Consider the following 24957-nt stretch of genomic DNA (forward strand, 5'->3'; position numbering starts at 1 on the left):
GTCGTAATCCAAATTAAAGAGTCCTTTGGCCAAATTCCCCAAGTTCCTAATTGGCCCAACCACTTTAGAAAAACCTGTTGGCCCTACCACTTTAGAAAAACCTATCAAAAGAAAAAGGCTTGCAGAACAACCTCTGCATGGTTCTTGGAGGTGTACTTACTTCATTCTCAAAGTACTACTAGGATATCCCTACAAGATATCCAGTGCGTATGTACAATTCGTAACTTAAAATAGGAGTATATTGTATACAGTTATTGTTCTTCTCCAGCTCTGGGGAACCAAGAGACAATTCTTCTTGCTTTAGCTCATTCGTTTTTTACCACTGGCTAAATTCCTCCAGGATCCATTTAGCTTTTACCAGCAGCAAAAATCCCTACAAGATTACTTTTTCATATATTCTTCTTTGCTTCACCTTGCGTCACTGGGACTCCACAAGGTCAAGTGGCTTGTGATACGTTTGCTACCTCTCAATTCAAACCCTTTTAATACATTTCTTGGTATCCCAGCCTGGATACAATCACATGTATTCCTTTGACACACTGGTCCACAAGTTGTGAGCCCATATAAATCTTACTTTCTGATACTGAATATGGCTTCCGCTGCCTTCTTAGATATCGCTTGTGTCTCGTTCACTCTTAACATGGGGCTGCATGCCCATCCCATGCTTTCTGGCTTTCACATTGCCGGTGCCTTCTCCAGCCTTGATATGCAAAGTTATCAACACTCATTCTAGATTGTGCTGGGTCTTGTGCTTGCTTCCGTATCCTAGTCTTTTGTACCAGGAATGGTTGCAGCAGTCTGCCTCCACAGCTTGTTGCCTTAACAGACGTTCTCTCAGCGGGAGTGTTCGCCCTCCATGTGTTCATGCTCGTCCCACCTGGATTGGCACTCACCATGTGGAGCACACACACTCCGGATCCTTGCTTTCGTCCCCATTTCTAGGGTATTTGCTCACTCAGTTTGTCAGGCTCCGGTAACCTAGATCGCTTCCCAGCCATTATTCAGAGTGTTGATGCTTCTCCCAGTCCCCCCTTTCTTAGTGTATTTTTACTCTTGGATTTCTCAGGCTCACGTAACCTGAATTGCTTTTCAAGCGGTCTTTCCAGTACTCTTCTTACTCTCAGTCCCCCTTTCATAGTTAGTTTGCACATTCTGGTTGCTTAGGCTCTTGTAATCTGATAGTTTCACCATTCAATCATTTTGAGGTTTGGATTTCGCTCAATACCCTTTTATGGGGTTTTTCCACTCTGGTTTCTCAGGCTCCCGTAACCTTGATATGCTTTACAATCATTATTTACAATGTTCGTACCTTGTAGCAGTAGGTTTTCGTCAGGTTTCTCAGGCTCCTGAAATCTCGTCGGCTTTCCCCATGGCTACATGTATTTGCAACCACGGTCAGACGTGTGCAGATCTTGGGGATCAGAGCTCCCTCCTACAGTCTGGTCTTGGTGTCCGTTGCCGGCTTTCCAGGCCACCACAGCTCCTTTGTGGTTGTGCCACCAGACGGGGGAACTATCTTTCTGCCTTTGCACCTGTTCCGACCTGGGCTTCTCGATTGGATAGAACACTAACCTGCAAGGGGGCGGTAAGCATCTGCTTCCACTGGCCCCGCGGCACAACGTGGCTCTGCCCTTCCAGGATGTCAAGACTGCAGAGGCTTGCCTTTGCGTAGCAGCTTGCCTACCTCCTTAGGAATTCCCTGCTGCTTTACAATCCGTCCTCTTATACACATCACAGGGATAGCGGAAACAGTGTTGTCCATTCGTTGACTAGGGTGTTCAGGATTGTCTGCAGTCAAGAGAGGTAAAGAAGGACTCCATTTACTGTGGGGAGAAGTCTTCTCTATATTCATATATGCATACAAGGTGGTTTGAATTGGGAGTTCTATTCTGGAATGGGCGTCCTCGTCCCCCAAGCCCAAGAATGGAGTCAACTACCAGCGATGTCCCACTTGCTCAGCCCCTAGGAAGGGTCTTGGGTAGCGGGCTCACCTCCCAAGCCTCAAAGGAGGGTGGGCTCCCCTCTGGGAGAAGGGACGAATTGCTCAGATGCGTCACAATACATTACCACATTTAATGCCTTGAGTTGAAAGGGTTTTCAACATTGCCTCATGAATATGCAATTGTTTATTTTGTTTAGCTTAATTCTACATCTTTGGAAGAGGATTTTGGAATAAACAAAAAGGTCAGAACATTATGGAGGAGATTTATCCTGTCCTTTCAATATTTTAAGCTTTAATTTATCAGAAAATGTACCACGCAAAATTGGTATACATTTCAGGACAATTCAATGTTCATCTGGAATACCAAAACTTTTGGCAAAGCTGTATTTTGGATTCCATCACAAGGACAGCATGAAGTCATCACTTTGAGGACAGACAAAAGGATGCAGTTATGGTTATTCTCGAAATATCAGCACCCTTTATATACAGTGAATCACAAACCATTTAACCAACTGACAACATTACCCAAAAACTCAGCACAACAAAACTTTGAAGACCACTGCATTACTGGTTGTAGAATATATTTAACTCAAAATAGGCTGCAACAGGCTGGTTAAAGGGACTAGCCCTTTCAACCAGAACAGCATAATTCAAGGGCAAACCTACACAAGATCTCTAAAAACCAATTAAGTAATAAATCACCTACAAAGAGTACCTGTGGCAAGAAAAGAGCTGTGCCTTTCGCTTGCCTTGACCAGCTGACCACAGAAGCAGCACCAGAACCACTTAAAAAAAAAAACCAGTTAAGGAAAATTTGTCGACAACAACCACTTGCCATTAGATGAAAGAAAGGCCAGCGGCAATGGTGCAAGACAGGAACTTCATAAAAGCATAGGCAAAACTGCCTCAACAGATATAGCTGAGGCCAAAGTACCATGACCAAACAAAGCTTTATGAGTAGAATATCGGATGATGCAAACGTTTTTTAAATCAAGCACTGAACAGTTATTCAGCATGAATGTTGCATGTTGGGAAACAAGTCTTGAAAGACAAAATACATTCAACTGTTATATTGCCAGGCCGCTGCAAGGCATAAATGAGTTTTCAAAAATATATTAGCAGTGTTTGCTATTTAAAATTCTATTAGCGAACAATATTATTGTATTAGCAATTATGTACTCATATTTTTTGATGTCACCAAAGTTATTTGTACCCAAGACACAAAATGAGCAGCAATACAGCATATTTGGGCACCTCTGAAGTAAGACATTAGTAAGGTGAGTGTCTGTAAAATGTAAATATTAGTTGCATAAATGCACATGATTAAATAAATATGATACAAAAGGATCTTAAAACAGTTTTCAGGAGACCACCAGGGGGCGCGGAGCATGTCGGACGTGAGAGGCTCGCGCTCCGCCAACGCCGCAGGGCCTAGTGCCTTGTTCCAATCCCCGGCCGGGATTATTCAGTGAAGACGAGGGGACCCGCGCCCCGGGTGGTTAGTTCCACTGAGTGCGTGGGCCAAGGGTTCCAGCCCAACACGGACCCGAGCCAAGGGGCCAAGGAAAGGTTCCCGGAAGGACGCCGGCGGCCGTGACCAGCCCACGCCTGGGACCCCGAGCGCGGTTCACCCGGCTGCGCCATCGATCCCCCGGGGGACCGCGGTGAGGACCGAAGTGCTGGGGTCCCCCCCCTACACCCTCAGAGCACACCTGGAGATCAGGCGCTGGAGGCGATGCCCCTGCGCACTTCGCCCCGAACGAAGGGCACGGCGACTAAAACCCTGCCGAGACGGGAGTTCCGCGGGAGCCCGGCAGCGGAGAGAACAACATCCCGGGCCCCCCACCCATAGAGAGCACACCAGAGCAGGGGAGTCGAGGCGAACGCCCGACAGGACCACAAGAGCTGCCCACCTGAGCTGAGTGGGTGCACCCTCCCCCCCCCAAATCTACTCCTTGAGCGGAGCAGCCCGAACAGGGACCCACAAGGACATCGGCGACTGGGAACAGGGCTCGCCAAGGACCCCGGAGGCGGCTCGCCCGGGGGACTGCGGTAAGGCCAGGAGCGTTGGGGTCCCACCCCGCACCCATAGAAAACGTCTGGGGGTCAAGCACACGGGGTGCCGCCCCTGCGCACATAGCCCCAAACGGAGGCCCAGACCCCGCCTGGAAGAGGTTCTGTGGGAGACCGGCGGCTGAGAAGAGCACAGCCCGGGCCCCTCACCCGCAGACAGCACGCCGGAGCATGGGGGTCGAGGCGAGAACCCAATAGGACTTTAAGAGCCCCCATTCAAACTGTGCAGGGGCCCCCCCCAACCTACCCCTGAGCGGGAAAGCCTGCACGGTGATCTACACAGCAGCGCCGACAAGAGGAGGCGTCCAGGCTTAGAGTGTCGGCCCATCTCGAGGACAGCTACCGAGAGGAGGTGAGGAGACCGTGGGGGGAAGCGGGACAGTGTGGAAATAGTGGCGGGGTGTCAACCCCCCTATCCCCCCACAACCACTCCAGGGCCACAACCTGGTGATAAGCTCGCCCAGAAAGAGGGATAAGGCGGCTTCCACCTCTTCAAAAGCACCACGCCTCCCCCAGTCCATACAGCAGAGGCCCGCCGTAAAAAGTAGGCCCGGCCTCAAGAATTCGAAGCCCCACAGGGCCCCCGGCACAACACTAAGGCTCATAACCAGGAATCTGATACCCGGTCAACAACGAGGCCGGGGTCGCCGTACTGAACCCTGGGACTCCAACAGGAGAGTCCCGTTAGAGGCACCACACTAAGGGGCACCAAAAGAGCAACATCCTGGAGCAGACCCCGGCCGCCAGGGTAATCGTCTCACTCCAACGTTTTCGCCGTTCACAAACAACCCTGAGGGAGGTCCACAGAGCCACCATGCCCTCAGGCAGCGACCCCCCTCCCGCAGCGCTAACTAAGGATGATCTCAAGGACATTCTCCAGGAGATCAAAGCTATCCGCACCGACATACAGGCCTCTATAGTGGACCTCAGAGGAAGAGTTGACATCTTGGAGGAAAAAAATGGAAGGAATGGAAAACAACCACCTTCAGACAGACCTGCTGGACATGAAATGCGAGGCGAGGGTAACAGACCTAGAAATGAGAGGACATCATTTTGAAGGTGGATGACCTGGAAAACAGAGAACGCCGAAATAACCTACGCATTATGGGTGTGATTCAGCAAAGAGGGGAGACGACGGCCGATGTGGGGAGGAAAGTCCAAGGTCTGATCAACCAAATTTACATTAGAAGGGGGCAAGGAATACCAGACGGAAAGAGCACATCGAGGTGGTGGGGGTGGAGGAGGAGGCCCAAGGACCATTGTGGTGCGGTTCCTCCGTTACAGAGAAAATGGAGGTCCCGGAGAAGGCAAAATGGCTTGGGAGCTTTATCTTCGAAGGCGATACAATTAAGATCTACCAAGACCTGTCCACCCTCATGCTCACCCGCAGAAGAGTGTCGGTCGCTCACCCAGTGGCTCACCAGCCACGACATAAGATACAGGTGGTCTTTCCCACTTGCCCTCTCCTTCGAACGTAATGGCGTAGACTACAGGGTGACCAGTGGCAAAGAAGCCTTGCAAGTACTGCAGGTGCTCAAGGGTGATGCCCTGGAAGAAGGAAACAAAGCGGGCACAAGCATGGCCAGAAACCAGGAGACAACCTGAGGGCCCCTGGTCCACAAAAAAGACGACTAAGGGCAGAAGAAAATTCAAGAAACCAAACACCCCGTCGTCGTTGGCTGGGGAGGACTAGGCGAATAAAGACTTTCCATCAGGGAGTGCAAGGGCACTAGTTTGGCAACCCCGGCCGGGGATACAGAGTTCATTAAGGGACCTGCGCGGATGGACATACATTCACCCTGGTGGCTTGCCTGTTGGCAGGCGTCCCAAAACGGGGAGGGGAGTGAGGTGGGGATAGGGGTTCTCGGGCTCAGAATCGATCCAGCTCCAAAAGGGAACAGGGCAATCACCACAGGACCAGGAAAATGATGAACACAAGGCAAAGAACCAATGGCAGACAATGAGAGGAAGGGCCGGATCGAGACACTCAGAATAGGCTCTCTCAACGTTAAGGGGCTTAACTCCCCAACAAAGCGCTCACTTCTGGGGAAGGAAATGAAAAATGCGAGAGTGGGTGTTCTCTTTGTACAGGAAACTAGAACAGTGAAGGGGGATGAGAGGTCTATCCCGGGATCTCATGTGGGTCAGACCTTCTGGGCATCCGGCCACACTAAGAGAGGCAGAGTCGGAATCATATTACACAGGAACCAAAAGCTGACCGAGGTAACCTGGTGGGGAAGGGCGGATGGGAGAGCCATGGTGGCAATTTACATAACTCCAGAGTCACCTTAGCTGCCATGTACTGCCCTAATGTGGGTCAGATGGAATCCTGGGCGAGGTGATGGCCAAAGTGGAAGGGCTCCTCCTCCTGGGGGGGGGGGGGGAGAGTGGATTTCAATATGTGGGCGGACCGGGAGCTGGACCACAGTGGAAAGTCCACTCCACTAGGTAATAGAGGGGGACGACTCTACGGAGGGTTTCGAGACCTAATGTGGGAGCAGGGGTTGATGGACATATGGAGGGAGATCCATCCAATCGGGAAGGGATATACCTTCTAATCCGCAGTCCATGGTACTAGAACAAGAATAGATCTATTCACGGGGCACCAGTATATGAGTAGAATAGAATGCTTTGAGATCTGCCCAGTCAGCTGTTCGGACCACGACCTGGTCTGGTCTGACATTAGCATATCGGCTTAAAACCCAGGGAATCCCTATGGAGATATAACGACTTCCTCCTTAGAGATGTGGTTTTTAAAGAGGAGATAACGGCGATCAGAGAATATTTTGAGCTAAATGATACTGGAGAAGTTGGCCAGGAGATAGTATGGGAGGTGGCGAAGGCAACCTGGAGGGGTAGGTTGATTGGTGAAGGGGCTTCCAAAAAAAGGGTAAGGACTCTCCTGGCTCACAGGTTGAAGTCAGAGATACTCTCACTGGAGAGGTCCGAAGGGAAGGGTGAGGTGGAGAGGGAGAGGGATCTAGGTACTGGAATAGGGAAGAGACAAGAACTGAGGGAACTAGAGATGGGCAAAATTGTAGCGGGACTCCAACACCTACATCAAAGATATTACGGAAAAGGCGATAAGGCCGACGCCATGTTGGCAGCCAAACTTCAAGGCCAGCGGGCGGACAGATGGGTGGCAAGAATTGCAAGTGGGGACGAGGGGGAAAGATCAGATCCTGAAGGCATAGCCGAGAAGTTAGCCGGCTTCTATGAAACCCTATATGGGAGGGGGGAGGCAGACAGGGAAGCACTTGATGCATATCTAGATGGGGTCACCCTTCCCGTCTTTGGCACCCCAGAAGCATCCGCCTTGGACGCCCCGATATCAGAGGAGGTGGTACTCAAGGCTATATCAGGCCTGAGGTTGGGAAGGGCCCCGGGAGAAGATGGGTTCACTGCAGGCTTTCACAAGGCCTTCTCGGGCAGCTGGCTGGGTTCTTGGCAGGTCTATTCTCCAACATTATGACTACAGGGAGGGCACCCCCGTCCTTTAGCAAAGCGTTAATAACAGTGATTCCGAAGGAGGGGGAAGGATCCAGCAGACTGCCGCTCCTGTAGACCAATCTCTCTCCTGAACGTAGATGCAAAATTATTCACCAGGATCATCGCTACGAGGCTTGATGGGCATATGCCGGGGTTAATCCACTCCGATCAGGTGGGCTTTATACAGGGGAGACAGGGGGCGGACACCCTTCGTAAGACACTGCATGTCATGAGGGAGGCAGCACTGAAGGGGGATAATCTGGTCCTGGTGTCAATCGACGCCGAAAAGACGTTCGACTGGGAGTCCTTACAAGGGGTACTAGAGAAGCTGGGTTTTGGAGTGGGGATCAGACAAGCCATTAAGGCCCTATACGCAGCCCCATCTGCTAGAGTCACGGTCAACGGACACCTGTCACGCATTTTACGCCTCCAAAGAGGGACGAGGCAGGGCTGTCCCCTCTCCCCGCTCCTGTTCGCCATGACCATGGAGATACTGCCAGAATACATCAGAGGTTCCCCGATGGTACGGGGTATCGACGTGGGAGACCGTACCTTTAAACTCTGCCTTTACACAGATGACATTTTACTACACCTGAGGGAGCCCGCTAGGTCAGTCCCAGCTGCCCTGCAGGTCACTGAACAGTTTGGTCTCTTTTCAGGCTTCAGGATAAATGTAGGCAAGTCCATGGTCTTCCCTTTTGCACCAGATATGGAAAGGAATTTGGTCGAATTGACCCCCTTGGGCCTCCAAATTTGCACCGAGGGATTAAAATACTTGGGAATTAATAATGTAAGACCCAATGAGGATTTGAGTCAGGCAAACTACCCCCCTCTGTTTGATAAATTGTTCAGGGACATGGAGGCCTGGGCGAAGGGGCAAATCTCATGGATGGGAGGGATAAACGCCATAAAGATGAATCTCCTCCCCAGGGTGCTATACGTTTTCCAGATGCTACCACTGGAGGCCCCAGAACCCTACCTCAGAGAAGCCAAAAAACGAATATGGCAGGGCCAGAGACCTAGAGTAGGATGAGAGACCCTCACCCTCCCTAAAGAAAGAGAGGGAGTAGCGTTCCCAGACTTGCGGACATACCACAGAGCGGCCCAACTTAGGGCGCTGGCCCCACACCTCAGGGAGGACCCCAACAAACAATGGGTCTACCTCGAAAACCTTTACCTGCGCCCAGTCACGGTAGGGAAATGGCTATGGGTCTCACTAAAGAAGCTACCAGAAAGGATCAGAGACCACCCTACACTCGGACCAATGTGGAAAGCATTAGCAGGGAAGGGAACTAGAGAGGGTGACCACTTGGCCTTCGCCACTGAGCCACATTTGGTCCACGCCGGTGCTTGAAGAAATCCCAGGCCATGAACATTACCAATCCTGGTTCAACGCTGCACTATGTAGAGTCGGCCAGTTGGTGAGGGAGGACACCTTTATAACCATCCAGGAGCTTGAGGCGGCACTGGGAATTGGTAGACTCTCCCCGCTCCTATATTTACGGCTCAAGGGAGTCTTAATGAAGTTGAAACTAAAGCCATGTATACAAAGAAAGCTCACTGCGGTCGAAAAAATCTTAGACTCCCATGTAGAAACGAAAGGACTCATCTCCCTCCTTTATGGAGCACTTATGATCCCCCGGGAGGGAACAACCAAAAGCCTTAGAAGGAAATGGGAGCGGGACCTGGGCTGTGGTATAGGGGACGGTCTCTGGGGACGAAGCTGTAGTAGGGCATTCAAGACATCGATCTCCTGCCAATGTAAGACATGCCATCCAACTCCTCCATAGGTGGCAGTATGACCCGATCACACTCTCTAAAATGTTCCCTGATGTCGTCCCGGTGTGCTGGCATGGATGTGGGGAAAAAGCCAACAATTGGCACATGTGGTGGTCATGCAAGAAAGTTAAAGCTTATTGGTCGGAAGTCCTAACTGGCTAAGGGAGGCGGGAGAGGGGGTTTACCCACAAGACCCAATCCTGTTAATGTTTGGATTGCAGCAAAGGGAAAAACTCCTGGACCTGACACTCTCTACTCTTGGCAGCTCGAGCTAGAACATGGTAGAGGGCCGCCCTCCCCACGAGAAGAGAGTGGGTAGCAGTGGCCAAGGACATTTATTTCATGGAAAGACTTAGAGCAGCGATACACGGCTCTAGTGTGCAGATAGAGATGGACTGGCTACAGTTTATAAAGGTGTTTGGCCATACGGAGGACACGGCCTGAGAACTACATGGGCCATCGACCCGGCCCGAAACCTGCCATAGTACATTACATTTTGCTCCAGACCTGGGGGAGTCGGTGTAACGCTCACCTGGTATCCACGGGGACGTCACTCAGCCTGTTCTGACCTCTTACGACCTCGAACCCTTACCTGGAGGCTATTTGACTGGAGACTGGGCCTTATTTTCTTGGATAGTGTGCTCTCCGTCCTGCTTTCATCACAGGGGCGCATTGATTGATGCGGGCTCGTTGCTGCCTAGTTACTTCACTGGAAAGAGTCCGACAGGTAAGTATAATGAGTCTTTTGAACAGTTCGCTAACTTCGTTCCTTTCCTTCCTTAAATGATGGCCGGCGTCCGGGATGGCGGCGTGCTGCCGAGATGAGTAGCGCTGAGGGCGAGTGAGAGCACGATGCACCCCTTTCGTATTTGCATTGAACCATCTCCTAGGAGTTCGACAGTCTGGCTTCAGACCACAGCACGGGACTGAGACTGCACTCCTAGACCTTAAGGCCCAAATAGAGACACTAAGAGATAAAGGTACGCCCTCACTCCTACTACTACTCCTCCTCCTCCTCCTCCTCCTCCTCCTCCTCCTCGACCTCTCTGCCGCATTCGATTTGGTAGACCATGCAATATTCTGCAATCACCTGGTCACAGCAGCCTGCTTCTCCCATGAAGCAGTCGCATGGATCCAGTCCTTCTTAAACAGGACAATGCGAGTCTTCTCTCCTCTAGCAGCTGCAGACCCCGCACCTATTTCATGCGGCGTACCCCAAGGATCATGTGTATCCCCTAACCTTTACAATATTTTCACAAAGCCCCTTTTTCATCTAGACGGTCTAGGTATCACCTACACCAACTATGCAGATGATACACAGATCCTCATCCCGTTGACGGGAGATTATGACAAGGATTTGGCCTTTGTGAATAGAATCTACCTCATCATCCAGGCATGGATGGCCTCTCACGGTCCATGCCTGAATGATGACAAAACTGAACTCCTCATCCTAGGCACCTCATCCAACATCAAAAAACTAGGCCCCAACTATGACTCCTTCATAATTGACAATAACATTACGGTGGCCAAAGTAGTTAAAACCCTCGGCTTCTATATAGACTCCACGCTTACCCTTTGGTAAACAAGTGAGTGCCATGGCCTCAGCCACCTCCTACACCTGCAAGTTAATTAGAGCAGCCAAGCCCTTCCTCTCTCCTACTAACTGTGTCACACTAGCAAGAGCACTAATCCTGTCGAAACTTGATTACTGCAGCGCCCTCTACGTAGGTAACAACAAACACATCACCGCCAAAATACAGACACTTCAAAAGAACGCCCTGAGAGCCGCCCTAACCTTCCCTAAAAACGCCCACATCAGACCTTAGGAGATCTACTAACTGGCTTTCCACAAAAGACAAAATCCTCCTTAAAACAGCTTCCCTTACACACAAATGCCTTAACCAAGCAGCCCCGCAATACCTTATAGACAGATTCACCAGACAAACAGCCTCTCGCCCCTTAAGCAAAGCCAACTCCAACCTTTTACTAGTACCCAGATTCAAACTCACTAAATCTGGTGGGAGCAGCTTCACTGTCAAAGCAGCACAATATTGGAACTCCCTTCCCCCTGCCCTAAGGGAAGATCTCCCCTACCGGCAAATCAGATCTAATCTGATCCAACAGCTAAAAGAACATGATGCCTAACCTCACCCTACTGTCATCTGAGATCTCATGTATATTTTGTATATCCGTTCTGCTTTCCTTATATGTCACTCCTGTCTTATTGTAAATTTACTGTAAATACTTTGTGACTCCTTGACATTACATGCCTACACCATTGTAACCGTAGCTGTACCTCTATGTTTAATCTGTAACCTTTAACCTAAGCTGAACAATCCCTCTTGTTGCCTTCGCGCCCGAATACCCCTGGGTCTTTTGAGCTATTTAAATAATAAAACAAACAGTTCTTTTTCTGTGTCTTTTAGGTGCCGCGACGTTTTCAACGTGGATGCCGGTTATGAAGAAATGCAGTGGGTAAGCGCGGTATGCAGCGCCTCTAGACGTTTCCACGCTAAACTGGAGTGTCTTTTCCTTCTTGCAGATGGATGAGAATTTCCAGAGACAGAGTTCCCCAGAGCGGCTGGGATTCAGGTAAGCGTTTGAAGCTCGTACAGTATTTAAAATTCTTTTCTTGGGAAGTGGCGTGCCGGGATGGGAATGACACCGCCGAAGATGCCCGCAGAACAGAAGGAGCGATGAATGATGGGCAGAAGCGCCGCAAGGTAAAGCTGTTCCTAACTGTGTTCTTGTTCTTGCAGGAGCCGAGCGCAGAAGAAAGATGCAGGCCTACTGGAGACCGATCCGAACACGGTGAGTGTCACGCTGCAGGTGCAGAAAACGCAAAGCATGTTTCTCAGCCTGGGTGTGGCTTAAATAGTCTCTGGGTATCCCAGGTGTCTCTGGGCTGAACCACACCCAAAAGACTAGACCGCACATGCAGTTCTGGGAACCGAAATATGTGGGGGCATCCATCTTGTCCCCATCAATGCACTACAAGTCCAATCCCCAATGTTATCCTATGAGAGTGAGTGAGTCTGGTGCCACAAGCGCCAAGTCTGACTCCAAGTGGGTCTTTGGAGGGATGGAGAGGCCCTTGAGGGCCATGTAGGTGATCGTGACCTGGTTCCAGCCTGACATCTTGGAGGGCTGGGGACATGAGGGGCAGGAATCATGACAGTCGGTTAACCACTGACGGTTTTAAGCCGGGTCGGAGCCGTCCAAGGAGGTCTGGTATGGACAAGCTGTCTGTGTCCCGAGACAATGGGTTTGGGGGAGTGGAGGGGGGGGGTGAATACATCAGGGAATCATGGTTTGTTTTTGGAGTTATGTTGGGCATATGCCCAAATGTTGACATGTTGTATAAAGCTCTGTTGCCCTTAAAAACCAACAAAAATTGATTTAAAAAAAAAAAAAGGTTTTCAGTGCAAGGCTCTGTGCAGCTGGGTGGAGTTGGTGTTGCATAGCACAGTGTCCCATTTACTGTATGCTTTTCCTTACTGTGTAAGGAAAAGTTAAAACAAAAAGTTCAATGTTAAAGGAAAGTTATAACTGGAGACAGTACATAGGGCATTGCAGCATGCAAGGCAATTGTCAACTTGAGGTGGACAAGAGGGCACTTGCTAGTCATTGATATCAACTGTTTTCAATATAGTGTTCAATTACCACTTTCACAGGAGGGCAGGGCTGGTAACAGCCCTCAAGCCCAAGCCAGATGGGCCCAATCACAGTATTCCAACCCTGCAAGACCACAAAAGCAGTATTTCTCACTTTTAGCACTCTGAACCGCCATCTGGGGTGCAGATTCTTTTTTGTTTCTTTGTTTTTGAGGGAACAAGGTTTTGCACAATTCATGTGGCCCTTAAAAATACATGGCATTTGTCTGAAATCGCATCTGTCCAAAATTGGAAAAAACGACTTCCAGTGCATAGAGGAGGGCCAGGTGGTGTGCAGGTGAAGGGGCAGTGACTTGGGGGATTGTAAGGAGGCGAATTCAAGGTGAGGCACTCCAGTGAAGACTCGCTCTGAGGCCCCCACCTCCATGGACAAGGTAAAGGCCAGGCAGAGGAGTAGTGGGCCTCCACGAAATTTGGGCAGCTGCTTGCAAATTTCACTTGTGGTTCCAGACCCTTGATTGGTAAGATCTCAACCCCATATGCAAATCTAGAATGCAATCAATCATTGAGCAAAGCAAGCTCAGGAAACTAACTTCAGTGTATGGTATTGCAGGTCGGTAGATGTACAGACTGAATAGATCTATGGATTACTACATTGCGGAAACATTTAGTAAGATTTGTGTATTCACTATTTAAAAGCAAAGATAGTAAGGGACTAAGAGTAGATGACATAGCAGGAAGAGAACTAGGTGGAATACTGTATTTTGCCGACATCACTTTCAGGGTAGCTGGAATAAAGCAACAGGGTGATAAAATAGAATGTCGAGGAGTTTCGGATCAGCTCATGAGTTGAGCATGAGATGCACAAATGTATGCAACAAGCAGGCCACACAACTAGGTTTTCCCATCAAAAGCATATGGTTGTGCAATCAAAAGTGTTCACTCAATAAGATACACCTTCCCCAACAAAATGGAATGCAGTCGTCACTGAGATTTAAATTATACTTTACTGAAAAACGTGGAAAAAACAGTTTTACAGTAGAAATACTGTAATAATGCATCATGTAATCACTTAAATGTTTAGGAATGGAATTGTAGGAGTGTCTTTAAAAAAAAACGACAACACTTTGCCAAACTGAATGTAGTTGATAAAAGTATCACCCGATTTACTTCTGGTTTGCAATTATGTTTACAAGAACCAAACTTTCTTGGCTAGCAAACCCACACAGACCTTTGATACTTAAGAATAGAGCAGAGGATTACTGCTGCACTCGCTCTGCATTAGCCCTTTGAACTTGCAGTAAATATGTTAATGTTAAAGGACATTTGTACTGCGCACTATCACCACCGGAGGGATCCCCTGGTGCTCTTGCGGCTCTGAAAGAGAGAGGGCGGGTGAGTTAGTGGGTGGAGGCTGGAAAAGTGCAAGAGAGCAGTGATGTACTGTTGACTGCCTCAGCCCGGTGGGTACGTCGGCTGGGCCTGGGGTGTATGCGGCCGGTAGTCGTCGTGTACTGATGTGCGAGTCTATGTGCGTTTATTGTTTTGTTGTTGCAGTGTGGTGAAGTTTGTGCGGTTTGTTGTGCTGGAGGTTTGTGGTTGCGTTTGGTTTGGAGTTTGAGAGGTGTATGCAGAGGAGGAAATTGTTAGTGGTATCGGTTAGTTGGCATCTCTATCCTTGGTTGACCCGTTGGGCTCGCGTAATCTCGCTTGATGAGGAGCTTGGGCACCATGCGTCTCTGGAGGTTCGTGCTCGTTTTGTATTCGAGGCCCCTTGAGCATCTCGCTGCCTCTTCCACCTGTTCCTTCAACAACCTTGCACGTTCCTCACCCCCACCCACATGGCTAGTGCACCTGCCAGTGTCCATATCTCAGTTAGTGAGGTGATTGGTGGTATCTCGCCAGTTCCACAACACAGTGGTACCTAGTTGTAGCTATAGGGCGGTAGGGGATGGTAAGGATAGGCTGGGGTAGTTGCCTCCATGGGTCTCGCATGTGTACCTCTCTGTCTGACGTCACCCCTCCCGGTGCCCTGAGTGCTTATCAGTCGGTTCTGGGGCTTGTCAGTGTCCTTTCCCATTTAGTCGTTTGTCTTACTGTTTCGGTTTTAGTCTCTGGTATTGAAGAGCCAGGTTTTTAGTAATTTTCTGAATTTACGGTGATCTTTGGTGTTCCTTATTTCTTTTGGGATGTTGTTCCAGGTTTTTGCAGCTAAGTGGTAGAAGGCGGTGCCTCCAAGTTTTTTCTTGATGTAAGGTTTTAGTTCCAGGCGGATTTTGTTGATTGACCTGAGGGGTCTCGTTGGCTTGTAGATTATTTTCTTTTGAAGGAATTCTGCTCCTTGTCCGCAGATTGTCCTGTGAGTTATGCACATTGTTTTGAAGGTGATACGGTGTTTTACTGGGAGCCAGTGTAGTGTTTTTAGGGCAAGGGTGATATGGTCTCTTCTGGATAGTTTGAGGAGTAGTCTGGCTGCTGTGTTTTGGATCCGTTGTAGCTTCTTTAGTAGGTATTGTGGTATTCCTAGGTAGAGGCTGTTTGCATAGTCGATACTTGACATGAGGCCAACGATAGTGAGTATTTTGTGTGTGAAGGAAAGGAAAGGTAGCATTTTTCTTGCCGTGTGGAGGAGGAAGAAGCATTTCTTGACTGTTGCATTTATTTGCGGTTCTAAGGTTAGGGTGTTGTCCATCAGGACTCCAAGATTTTTTACTACCTTAGATGGTGATGGTGCGATTCCCATATCCGTTGGCCACGGGATGGTGTTTTCCTTCTCTTGGTCTTTGGATATGATCATGATTTCTGATTTTCCTGGGTTGATTTTCAGGTTGTTGGTATTCATCCAGTTGTAGACTTCTTTTAGACAGTCGGTTAGGTTTGAATGATCGGCTGTAGATGATTCGAGTATCGTCTGCGTAGTTGTAGCATGTGATGTGTTTCTTGAAGATTCTGATAACTGGGGTTTGGTAGATGTTGAAGTACAGTGGTGATAGTGAGGATCCTTGTGGCACTCCATAGTCGTTAACTCGTGGGGTGGATTTGAAGGGTTTAATCCAAACGTTTCTGTTCTGTCTGCTAGGAATGATTTAGTCCAGCGTGGCGCTGTGTCGGTTATGCCTATGCCTTCTAGTCTTTTGGTTAGGGTGTCATGGCTAACTGTGTTGAAGGCTGTGGAGAGGTCGAGCAGAATAAGGGCTGATGTGTTGGAGTCTGCGTTTGTTTTTAGGTCGTCCCAGATCGATAGTAGTGCTGTTTCTGTACCTCTTGTGGGTCTGAAGCCGACTTGAGCTTGGTCTAGCAGCTGGTGTTTTTCAACGTATTCTTGCGTTAGTTTGTATACGTAGGTTTCGAGGAGTTTTGCCGGGAAGGGGATGTTAGAGATTGGTCTGTAGTTGGAGGTCATCTACATCGCCGCTTGTGTTTTTCAGAAGTGGTTTGATGTAAGCTGATTTGAAGATCCTTGGTACGGTTCCTGTTGCTAGTGATAGATTTAGAAGGTTTCTGTAGTATTCTGCTGGCGTTCCTTGTGCGAGGATTGATTTGTAGATGTCCGGGGGACAGGGATCCATCGGTGAACCCGCTTTCTTGCTGTGTTTTACCAGCATTGCGAATGCCTCTGCTGATATTTCAGGAAAGTTATTGAGTTTTTGTTGGGGTTCTGAGGTAGGTTTGTTTTGTTGTATGTTGCTGTTGGCTGGCCTCTGTTGGATGGTTTGTCGGATGTCACTGATTTTGGATGGTCTGCAAGGTCATTGCAGAGTTTCTCCGAGGGGGTTGGGGTGTTGAAACAGCCTGGTGGGTTTCTCATTTCTTTAATGATGTGAAACATTTCTTTTTGTGTGTTGGTGGCCTTTGTGATTCTGTCATCATAGTGCCTTCTCTTTGCTTTTAGAATTTCCTTCTTGTATGCACGGATTTGCTTCCAGAACAGTGTTTGTCTTGGTTGTAATGTTTTCTCCATTCAAGTTCCATCTCTGTTTTCCTTTTTCATGGTGCTTAATAGTGGGGTGAACCACTTAGCCATTTCTCTTTTTTGATTGTGTAAACGGTTTTTCCGGGGCTATCCTGCCAATTGTATCTGCAATCCATTTGTGTAATATCTCTGCTTTCCCGTCTAGATCAGCTAGCTCTAGTTCTGTTGACGGTTTGGTTAACTCCAGTTGTTCGAATAGGTTGCTTTCTTTGACGTCTTTCCAGTTTCTTTTTGTGGTGGGTGAGAGTTTAGGGGGTTGGATTGAAACTTGCGTAGGCAGAGTGATTATGAATGGGATGATGAGATGGTTGCTCCATAGTATTTGTATTGGTGGTGCAGTGGTGATGAGTTTTTCCTCAGCGAAATTTGCATCCAGAGTGTGTCCTGCCCCTTTTACTAGTTGTAGTTTCATGGTGGTGAGTTGTTCAGTCAGTGAGTTTTGGGAGTTGGCGTGATCGTCTTCGAACCAGATGTTAAAGTCCCCCAGGATGATTAGATGTTCGTGGTGGATGGCTATGTTGGTGATGGCTTCTATGAAGTTGTCGACGAAGGATGCATCATAAGTTGGAGGTCTGTACACCAGGATGAATGTGATGTTGGTTTTTGGGCTCGCTGTTAGGTGTATGACCATGGATTCGCAGTTGAGGATGTTGAGTGGTTCGTCTGTTCTTATTGTAAGGTGTTCTTTGAAGGCTATCGCGATGCCTCCTCCTCTTTTGTTTTTCCTGTTTGTTTGTAGGCATTTGAAGTTTGCTGGCAGGCAGCTTTGGAGTGTGATTTTGTAGTTGTTGTCCAGCCAAGTTTCTGTGATGAATAGGATGTCAATACCATTGTCATCGAGTAGGTCGAAGATCTCTGTAGAGTGTTTTGACATGGATCTTGTGTTTATTAGATTGCAGTGTAGTTTGGAGGTGTGGTTTAGTTTGGCTTTCCTTGTTAGGGTCGTCTTCTGATCTTGTTGAGGTGTAGGTTTCGGGTTGTCGTCCTCGAAGAGTTCTTCTAGGTTTTGTATTGGGTTATAGATAAAGAGGAAGGAAGTACTAAGGGTAAAAGTGGAGCTGTGTTTTCATTGAACAGAGTAATTTAAATTGCCAGCTGTGCTAAACAAGTGTCAATTTAATTATTAGCAAACCTGCAGAATTAGATACCAAATCGCTATGCAACACTGCTTATTTGATGCCTTGTATTGGAGTGGTGAGCATGTCAAACAGTGTGACTGTATTGCTGAATAGTGCATGCTGGTAAAGTCTACAAACTCAAAACTGTCCTTTTTCTAACCATGAAGCATGTCGAGCAATACTTCTTGAAAATATTCCATTCCAGGGCAGTGATTCTTACAAGATTCAAAGTGTCACGGAGCAACCTGCTAAAGGTTATATAGACCAGGGCAAACACGACTGAAAAGCATACGCTGACCACACTAGGTTGGAAGAGGAATTAAACTGCTTAACTCTTTATTTGAATGGTCAATCTTTCATTTCTGTCCTAAAAGAAGATTAGCATGAGGATAATGCATGCAACTGTCAACTTTTGTAATCCGCATTAACATTCGAATTATTGGAAAGCTGGAAGACCTTGCTCAATGGCTTTGTAGACCAAGGAGGACCCTCCATGTCATAATACTTGTGTTGCCTTATCGATCCTGGTAGCTACAAGCACCCTTGAGCTACCAAGTCGGAAATATGAACTAGGAGGAAACGCATCTTGATATACCATTAGGCTAAGGGGACAAGTGATCACAGCCCATTCCTTTTCTCACTTGTGTCCATATTACACTCCCATCAAATTCACTTCTTTGTCCTACCTATCTTCTAGAGAATCCTCCCTCCTGTACGGAGAATTCCTGATGGTGATTTCCATTTTATGATCTCTCAGCTCACCCTCTTCCAAAGAATCCCTTTTAGAATCCCGATCATCAGACTGAAATGCATAAAAAGGGAAAACAAATGATTACATTCCTTGTGTACACTAAGCATCAAAATAATTTAGCATTAAAGCATACATCTTTAGGTTTTAGAAACTTAACATACATTGAAATAAAGCTTTACAAATGTTTCTTGTTGAGCACCTTACAAATATTTGCACAAAAGATTGATTTTAAATTTTAAAAAAAGGGGGGTTAGGCTTTGCATCAGACTTTTACTTAATGAAATTTCATGAAAAATGGCGGAAAGGGAACCTTTGTATGAAGGAAAAACAAATGTAATTAATGTATTGAAATTACATTTAGTGAAAAGATAAATCTAATAAGAATCACTGCCAGAATGAGTTATCAGATTAGATTTTATAGCACAGAGAACCATTTTCAACCATGAACTAAACCGGTCATCCATATTTGAAAACATACTACAGTAAAAGTAATTTCCTCCAATAAAACAAGATCTTAAAAATGGCGTTCACAAAAAAATATATGTTTGCCATGAATAAACACTAAGTATGCAAATAAGTACTCTGAATAAAACTACGTTTTTTTTTTAAACGTACTACATCATAAACAGGTTGCAGAGCAAGCTACAAGCCTTGCTTGGACAAGTCCAAGACCACTTTCCTCCTGAAAATTTGATTTTTAAACAAAATATGCATTCCATACACTCAATTCTGGCAGCCAAAATCTCATACACAATATTATGAATTAGTTATGTTATGGCTAAAAACTTTACTTTGCTTCAAACCTACTTTGTCAGAGGGAAGGATAATTTTCTTCGGGGTTTGTTTTTCGTTATCGTCTTTACTGGGGATAGGAGTAAGCATCATCTGACTGCCTTTTCCCCGTACCGGTTCCCTTCCCCTCCTTAGAGGGGAGTCCAGCCCTCCAGAAACGGAGGACAGTGTCTGTGGAGTGCCCAGAGGCCCTGTAAAAAAGGGCACGGAGTGCTTTAAAAATAAATGAATACATTAACCGCATGCTGATGAAAAAGCTCAAATTCATATGGGTTGGAACGGTACAAAGTTAAGGACCCTCAGACAAAAGGTGAAATTAAAGGGCACCTACGCACTTCACAGAGACGTATGAGATTACTTTGATAGGAATGGTCAAAGAAACAAGCACAGTCATTTTCAACATACGTTTATAGAACATTTAGAGCAATTGAGTAGTGATTTTAACAGCTGAGCTTCACAGAAAACGAAAGGCAGCTTGTCGGAAACCACCCTCCAGCGTTCAAATGAGAAATAAGTAAAGTGCTCCCTTTCCAAACTAATAACGATAACCAAACAAAACATGTTGCTTAAAAGCCCACATTCGTGCTACTTTTTGTTTCTACGCTACCCAGTATTCCATAATTATCTATAAATTGCAAGAAAACACCATTCGGTTGTAGGAAACCACAAAATTGGTTAATTTAAAGAATTAGAAGCATTAGAAGCAGGATTCCGGCCTGAAAACTTAACCACATATCTCAAATTGGAATGTGTATAAAACTTTAACAATCCGCTTCAGCACACCCTTAAAGCACTTAATTGTCCTGTGAGGGTGCTGCTGGGTAGTGTCACAGATAGCTGCGGGACAAATAACACCTTCCCCGTTGTCAACACGTGCCTGAGTTATTCCACAGGGTAGAAAAATGGCCAACCATCAAGCTCCAGTAGTTAACAGAAAATAGGAACTCAAATGCTTTAACAAATTAATTTCTTTTGGAGAGGGTGAATATTCAAGTGGAGTTAAATTAATGTAGGTTTAACCATTTTGCTACATTGTCTTAACTTAGAAAAACACTAAGTTCTCGTGATGAAGTTAAAATTAGTGCTTAAAAGCAGGCTGAATGATAGCTTTATTTACTTATTTTATTGGGATTTTGTAATGCGCTATAATGCGAGCAAGCAGCTTTTGTAGGTGTGATCAGAAAAAGGTTAATTTATGTTTCACGTAAGACAACTGGAAAGGACAAGATGAACACCTATCAAGGCCCATCAGAGTGATACAAATAGAAGGACTTTAGGACAGCTAGATGGAAAGCACAACACTGGGCAAAGAGCCATTGAACGAAACACATTTAAATACTGTGGCAAAGTTTTCATGCCAAAAAACAGTTATTAAATGCTGTTGCACTGCATACACTAAAACAGGCGAATGACAAAGCACGTCATGAAGCTTAGAACCATGGTAAGAAATTGCTCACTGGGCAACAATGGTTACATGCTGAAGTACCAGCACATTCAATAAGGCCGACAAAAAGTCTCTGCACTAAATGGAATACAGAATTAATTTTTTGGTGGGAGCATTTCTTACGTTTTTCGTGTGCTTTATCTCGCCTTTTTCTTCCTGTTCCCTGCGGCGTTTCTTTTCTTGAAGTATCTCATCTAACGTTTTCACTTTCCAGTTGTCTTTCTCATCCCCCATTTGAAGTAGAACACACTAAGGACACAAAACGTAGAAAATAATTAACAGGTTTCATTAAAACAAAGGAATCAATTTAAACTTCACAGCAGCAAACCATGTTGTGCAACCATTAAAACGTTCGGTAATGATGTAACACTCTTCGATCGACAGTAAACTTTCTGCTCAGTTAGGAAGCATTAGTCAGTATTGTGTAGTTTTGCAAATACTTGTGCACATTGGTCCTCCTGTAAAAACATCAAGGGGGATAAACAAAGTGTTTCAGCAGGAAAAGTATTAGTCTGAGAAGAAGCAGATAACGTGGAATATTTTAAATAATCTTCAAGTTGCGAACCCTCCACACCAGGTGGGAATGTAAATAGTGACAGGAATGTGGAGACCACATATCACCAAGATGAAGCAGAACTTGCAATGACAGAGGAGCAGGACATCCGAGAGAATATTGCATGAAACGTAGATGAATTAAGCATCAAAATATAGTAACGGTAGTGGATGGCTGCCACTGCAGGATGCCTTGGACTCTAATGAGAAAATTAGCACTGTGGTGGGCACAGTAAGGGACATGGATTATATAAGCAGGGTTCGACATTGAGGGGAGCTGGGAGCTATTTAGCTCCTGCTGCTAACCTAGGAGAGCCTGGTTAACTTGAAACCAATAGCTATCAGGAACTACTTTTGGCTCACAGGGCCAACTGGTGCCTTCCAAACATGTAAGTGTGACATTAACTGAGTATTTGAGAATGTTAATAAAGAAGAATTAGAACACATCTAATATGACCAAAATGACAGAGGTTAAACGGTCTGAGCACCAAAAGTCTGACCCTCATTTGTTCGCATAGAAATATGTGGGGGGGGGGGGTAAAGGTAATATAAAATGTATAGGCTTAAGGTGTGGGGGTCTCCCCTCACATATATATGTGCAAACAAATGGGGGGAGGGAGGGTGGGAATTAAGACTTTTGGTGGTCGGACTTTTAAACTGTCATTTCACGCAGATCCCATTTAAACACAATGGTTCATACAAAATGGTCAAAATGTTAAATGAGCATATCTGTTAGCTCTTGGTCCCCTTTGCGGCTCCTGCCTCCAGGGTGATGCCGAACATCAAGGAGCTGGTTTTAGCTCCTGCACACCGAATCTCAATTTCAAACCCTGCAAGGGAACTGAAGGGGCCAATGGCACACAGTATTGGGAACTTGCGCTGGCGCACCATACCTTTAAAAAAGTCGTGCCAAGTGAAGATTAATTAGATTCTATGTGGCAAAGGTGGTACCAGTTTTACTTTATGGTATAGAGGCTAAACCACTACTATAGTCAATTGACTGGCAGAAAATTGAAGCCGTGATCTGGAAGCAGGTGTTGGGTTTGCCCAAAAGCCTACAAATGGTTGTACTGAGGTATGAGTTGGGCTTAAGATCTCTAAAGATGCAAATGGATTGGAATCTCCTTCCCTTGTTTAGATCAATTGCAGACCCCATTGATAACACGCTTTTTGAAGATCTTTACGTCCATCTAAATCTTGACTCTTCATATACCTTAAGTGATCTTACTTTACTGTGATCACAACAAACATACACTGCTCACTAATCCTATAAAGGTTAAAAAAAGCCCTTTCATTAAGGGACTGGATTACTACAAGTGACAACATGAGGGCTTCTTCTATCCCTACCTCATTTTCTATGTATGGTAAAAAAAAAAAACACGGCTATTTGGCTAGATATCTTACGAAGTTCCCTGATGTTAAAACTAGGAAGAACTTCCTCAGACTGCGTTTTAACCTGATAAGGACAGGCTCACCTACTGAGGTTTTGCCGGAGGACCTGGGACAGCAGGGTACAACATTTGGCCCCTTTCATCAAGACTAGTGACCGTTTTTGTCTTTCATCAAATACGTTTCGGGAAAGAATGATCTCAGGACACAAGAAGAAATTAACACAATGTGGTAAGAGTTCTGCAGCAGACAGGGTTTATTCCACAGGAATTCTGGTAAATTTCCCTCCTGTGAGGAATGTGAACTCAATTTTCTCTCTCTCGAACTTATTCTTTAGGGTTGTGTTTTTTTTATTTCCTTGTGTCTTCTTGCTGCTGTTCTTCTGTTATTGAAAGAATTGTTTATATTCTTTTTTTATTTACCCGACTGTATATACTGTTCTAAATAGTTTGTTAAGTGGAATTGAAGTCTGAATTGAAATGGCTGTACTGTATTTTTATATTGTGTCACATTGAAATAGTGTAAAAAACCAAGGCTTGGTTACATCACAAAAAAAAAGTGGCAAGCTCTCTACGTTCTTCCCTCACTAACTTCCATGCCCAAACACCAACAGATCCCCCACCCGCCTACACAACCTAACATATATATATCATATTGTTGGATTAAGAAGCATGTTGGGTTGAGGAAGTCTTTTTTTAGCCACAGTCACCTGCTCACCCCCTTTTGTTTGGGGTACACTTCGAGTCATTCAGACTCCCAGCTCAGGGAGTTTCTCCCATTTCTTTTTTCCTTTATTTTCGAATTACATCACAAGCCACTTTAAGCTAAGTGTTGCAGTGATACGGTGTCCCATTTTCTTTTTGTTAATATTTTAGTTACTTTTGTGATGTGTATAGGACAGGCTGGTGGTAGTAAACTGATTTTTACTCTTTGGAGTGCATATTTTACCGCAATAATGTTTCAGTACCAGATAGTTCAAATGGGTGCCTCTAGTGGTGTATGCCCTGTTCTTTGTGCCAGCTTTCCTTCTGACTTATTCATCTCTGAACCTACAATCGAATGACACGCACTTGCACAGGAGGCTTAAGCAGGGCTCCAGATCAAGGTTTTGTGTAAATGGATATTGGGACTTTCTTATCCCAATCCACATCCCATCCAGAACAGGCCTGGTTGCTGGACAGATTGTGGGGTGGCTGTCGATCCATGATTAAACAGACTCTACATGTCTAAATTTGGCAGCCTCCCCCTCCAGTCAGTGCAGGGCCAGGGTCTCCGCCAGTCTGAATTTGGGATGAATGGAGGGCACCTGGAGCCATTCAAGGGTGGACCACAGGATCCAAGCATCACACGCTGAAGGACTGCTTGAGAAGCAATGGAAGACGGCTGCTGCAGGGAATTGTATTGGCTGAAGATAACCACAGCATCACAAACCTCTCCCTAAATTCAATGGGGGGGGGTGGGGTGAGGGGGGGACCAGACACAGATGCATCCCTCCTTCAGAACTCGTGGGACCAACCATTCTTCTGAAACCCTGCTCTGCATTCCTTGCCTCCCTAAAGTAGTATAAGCTGCCAGGTCCCACCTGGCACTGGACAGCACCGACGCATGAACACCTTCCAGTATTGCAGATGGGCTTGCTGCTGGAATTCTCTGCAGTACCTCACCAGCCTGCTCCTGCCATCATGCACCATGAAGGAAGGCCTGCCTGTGACTGAAGTTAATCGGCACTACTCCAAAAGGTTCTTCCAAACCTGGTTCTTGGTCTCCACTGTGACTCCATCTGCTGTTCCTGAGCAGTCCCCCCTTTACAGTGAAATTAAGGCAACTTCACATTTGGTGGGGTTTCACCAGGAGCCTGATCATACCATCGACAGACTGCTTGAGCCGGTGACTAAGCATTCTGCGGCTGAATAAACTAGTATCCCGCAATCCTCATCGAATCTCCCATTGCCTGGGGTAGATTGTTTCATGCAGGATACTTGAGCTGAGATCGCATATATCTCCTTAACCATCCCATCCCCACTGGAGTACGCTGGGTATA

General features: G+C 46.5%; 1 protein-coding gene across 6 annotated transcripts in view; it reads right to left on the reverse strand.

Annotated features, from left to right (window-relative positions):
* Positions 1-24957, reverse strand: part of LOC138472139 (cyclin-dependent kinase 11B-like) — a 945042-nt gene that overhangs the window by 802772 nt on the left and 117313 nt on the right. For 5 of the 6 annotated variants that reach the window (XM_069610151.1, XM_069610152.1, XM_069610149.1 and 2 more), the window contains exons 2-3: positions 21099-21224; positions 18675-18790 (exon numbers count right to left, since the gene is read on the reverse strand). In XM_069610151.1, the coding sequence (XP_069466252.1) occupies positions 18675-18790; positions 21099-21209 (227 nt within the window). In that variant the 5' untranslated portion in view covers positions 21210-21224. Of the gene's footprint in view, positions 1-18674; positions 18791-19546; positions 19723-21098; positions 21227-24957 lie in introns of those variants that run through there. The other variant, XM_069610150.1, reaches the window with a different exon arrangement.

The sequence above is a fragment of the Ambystoma mexicanum genome, chromosome 8 (assembly GCF_040938575.1).
Source record: "Ambystoma mexicanum isolate Mex_15411 chromosome 8, UKY_AmexF1_1, whole genome shotgun sequence".
Taxonomy (NCBI): Eukaryota; Metazoa; Chordata; class Amphibia; order Caudata; family Ambystomatidae; genus Ambystoma; species Ambystoma mexicanum.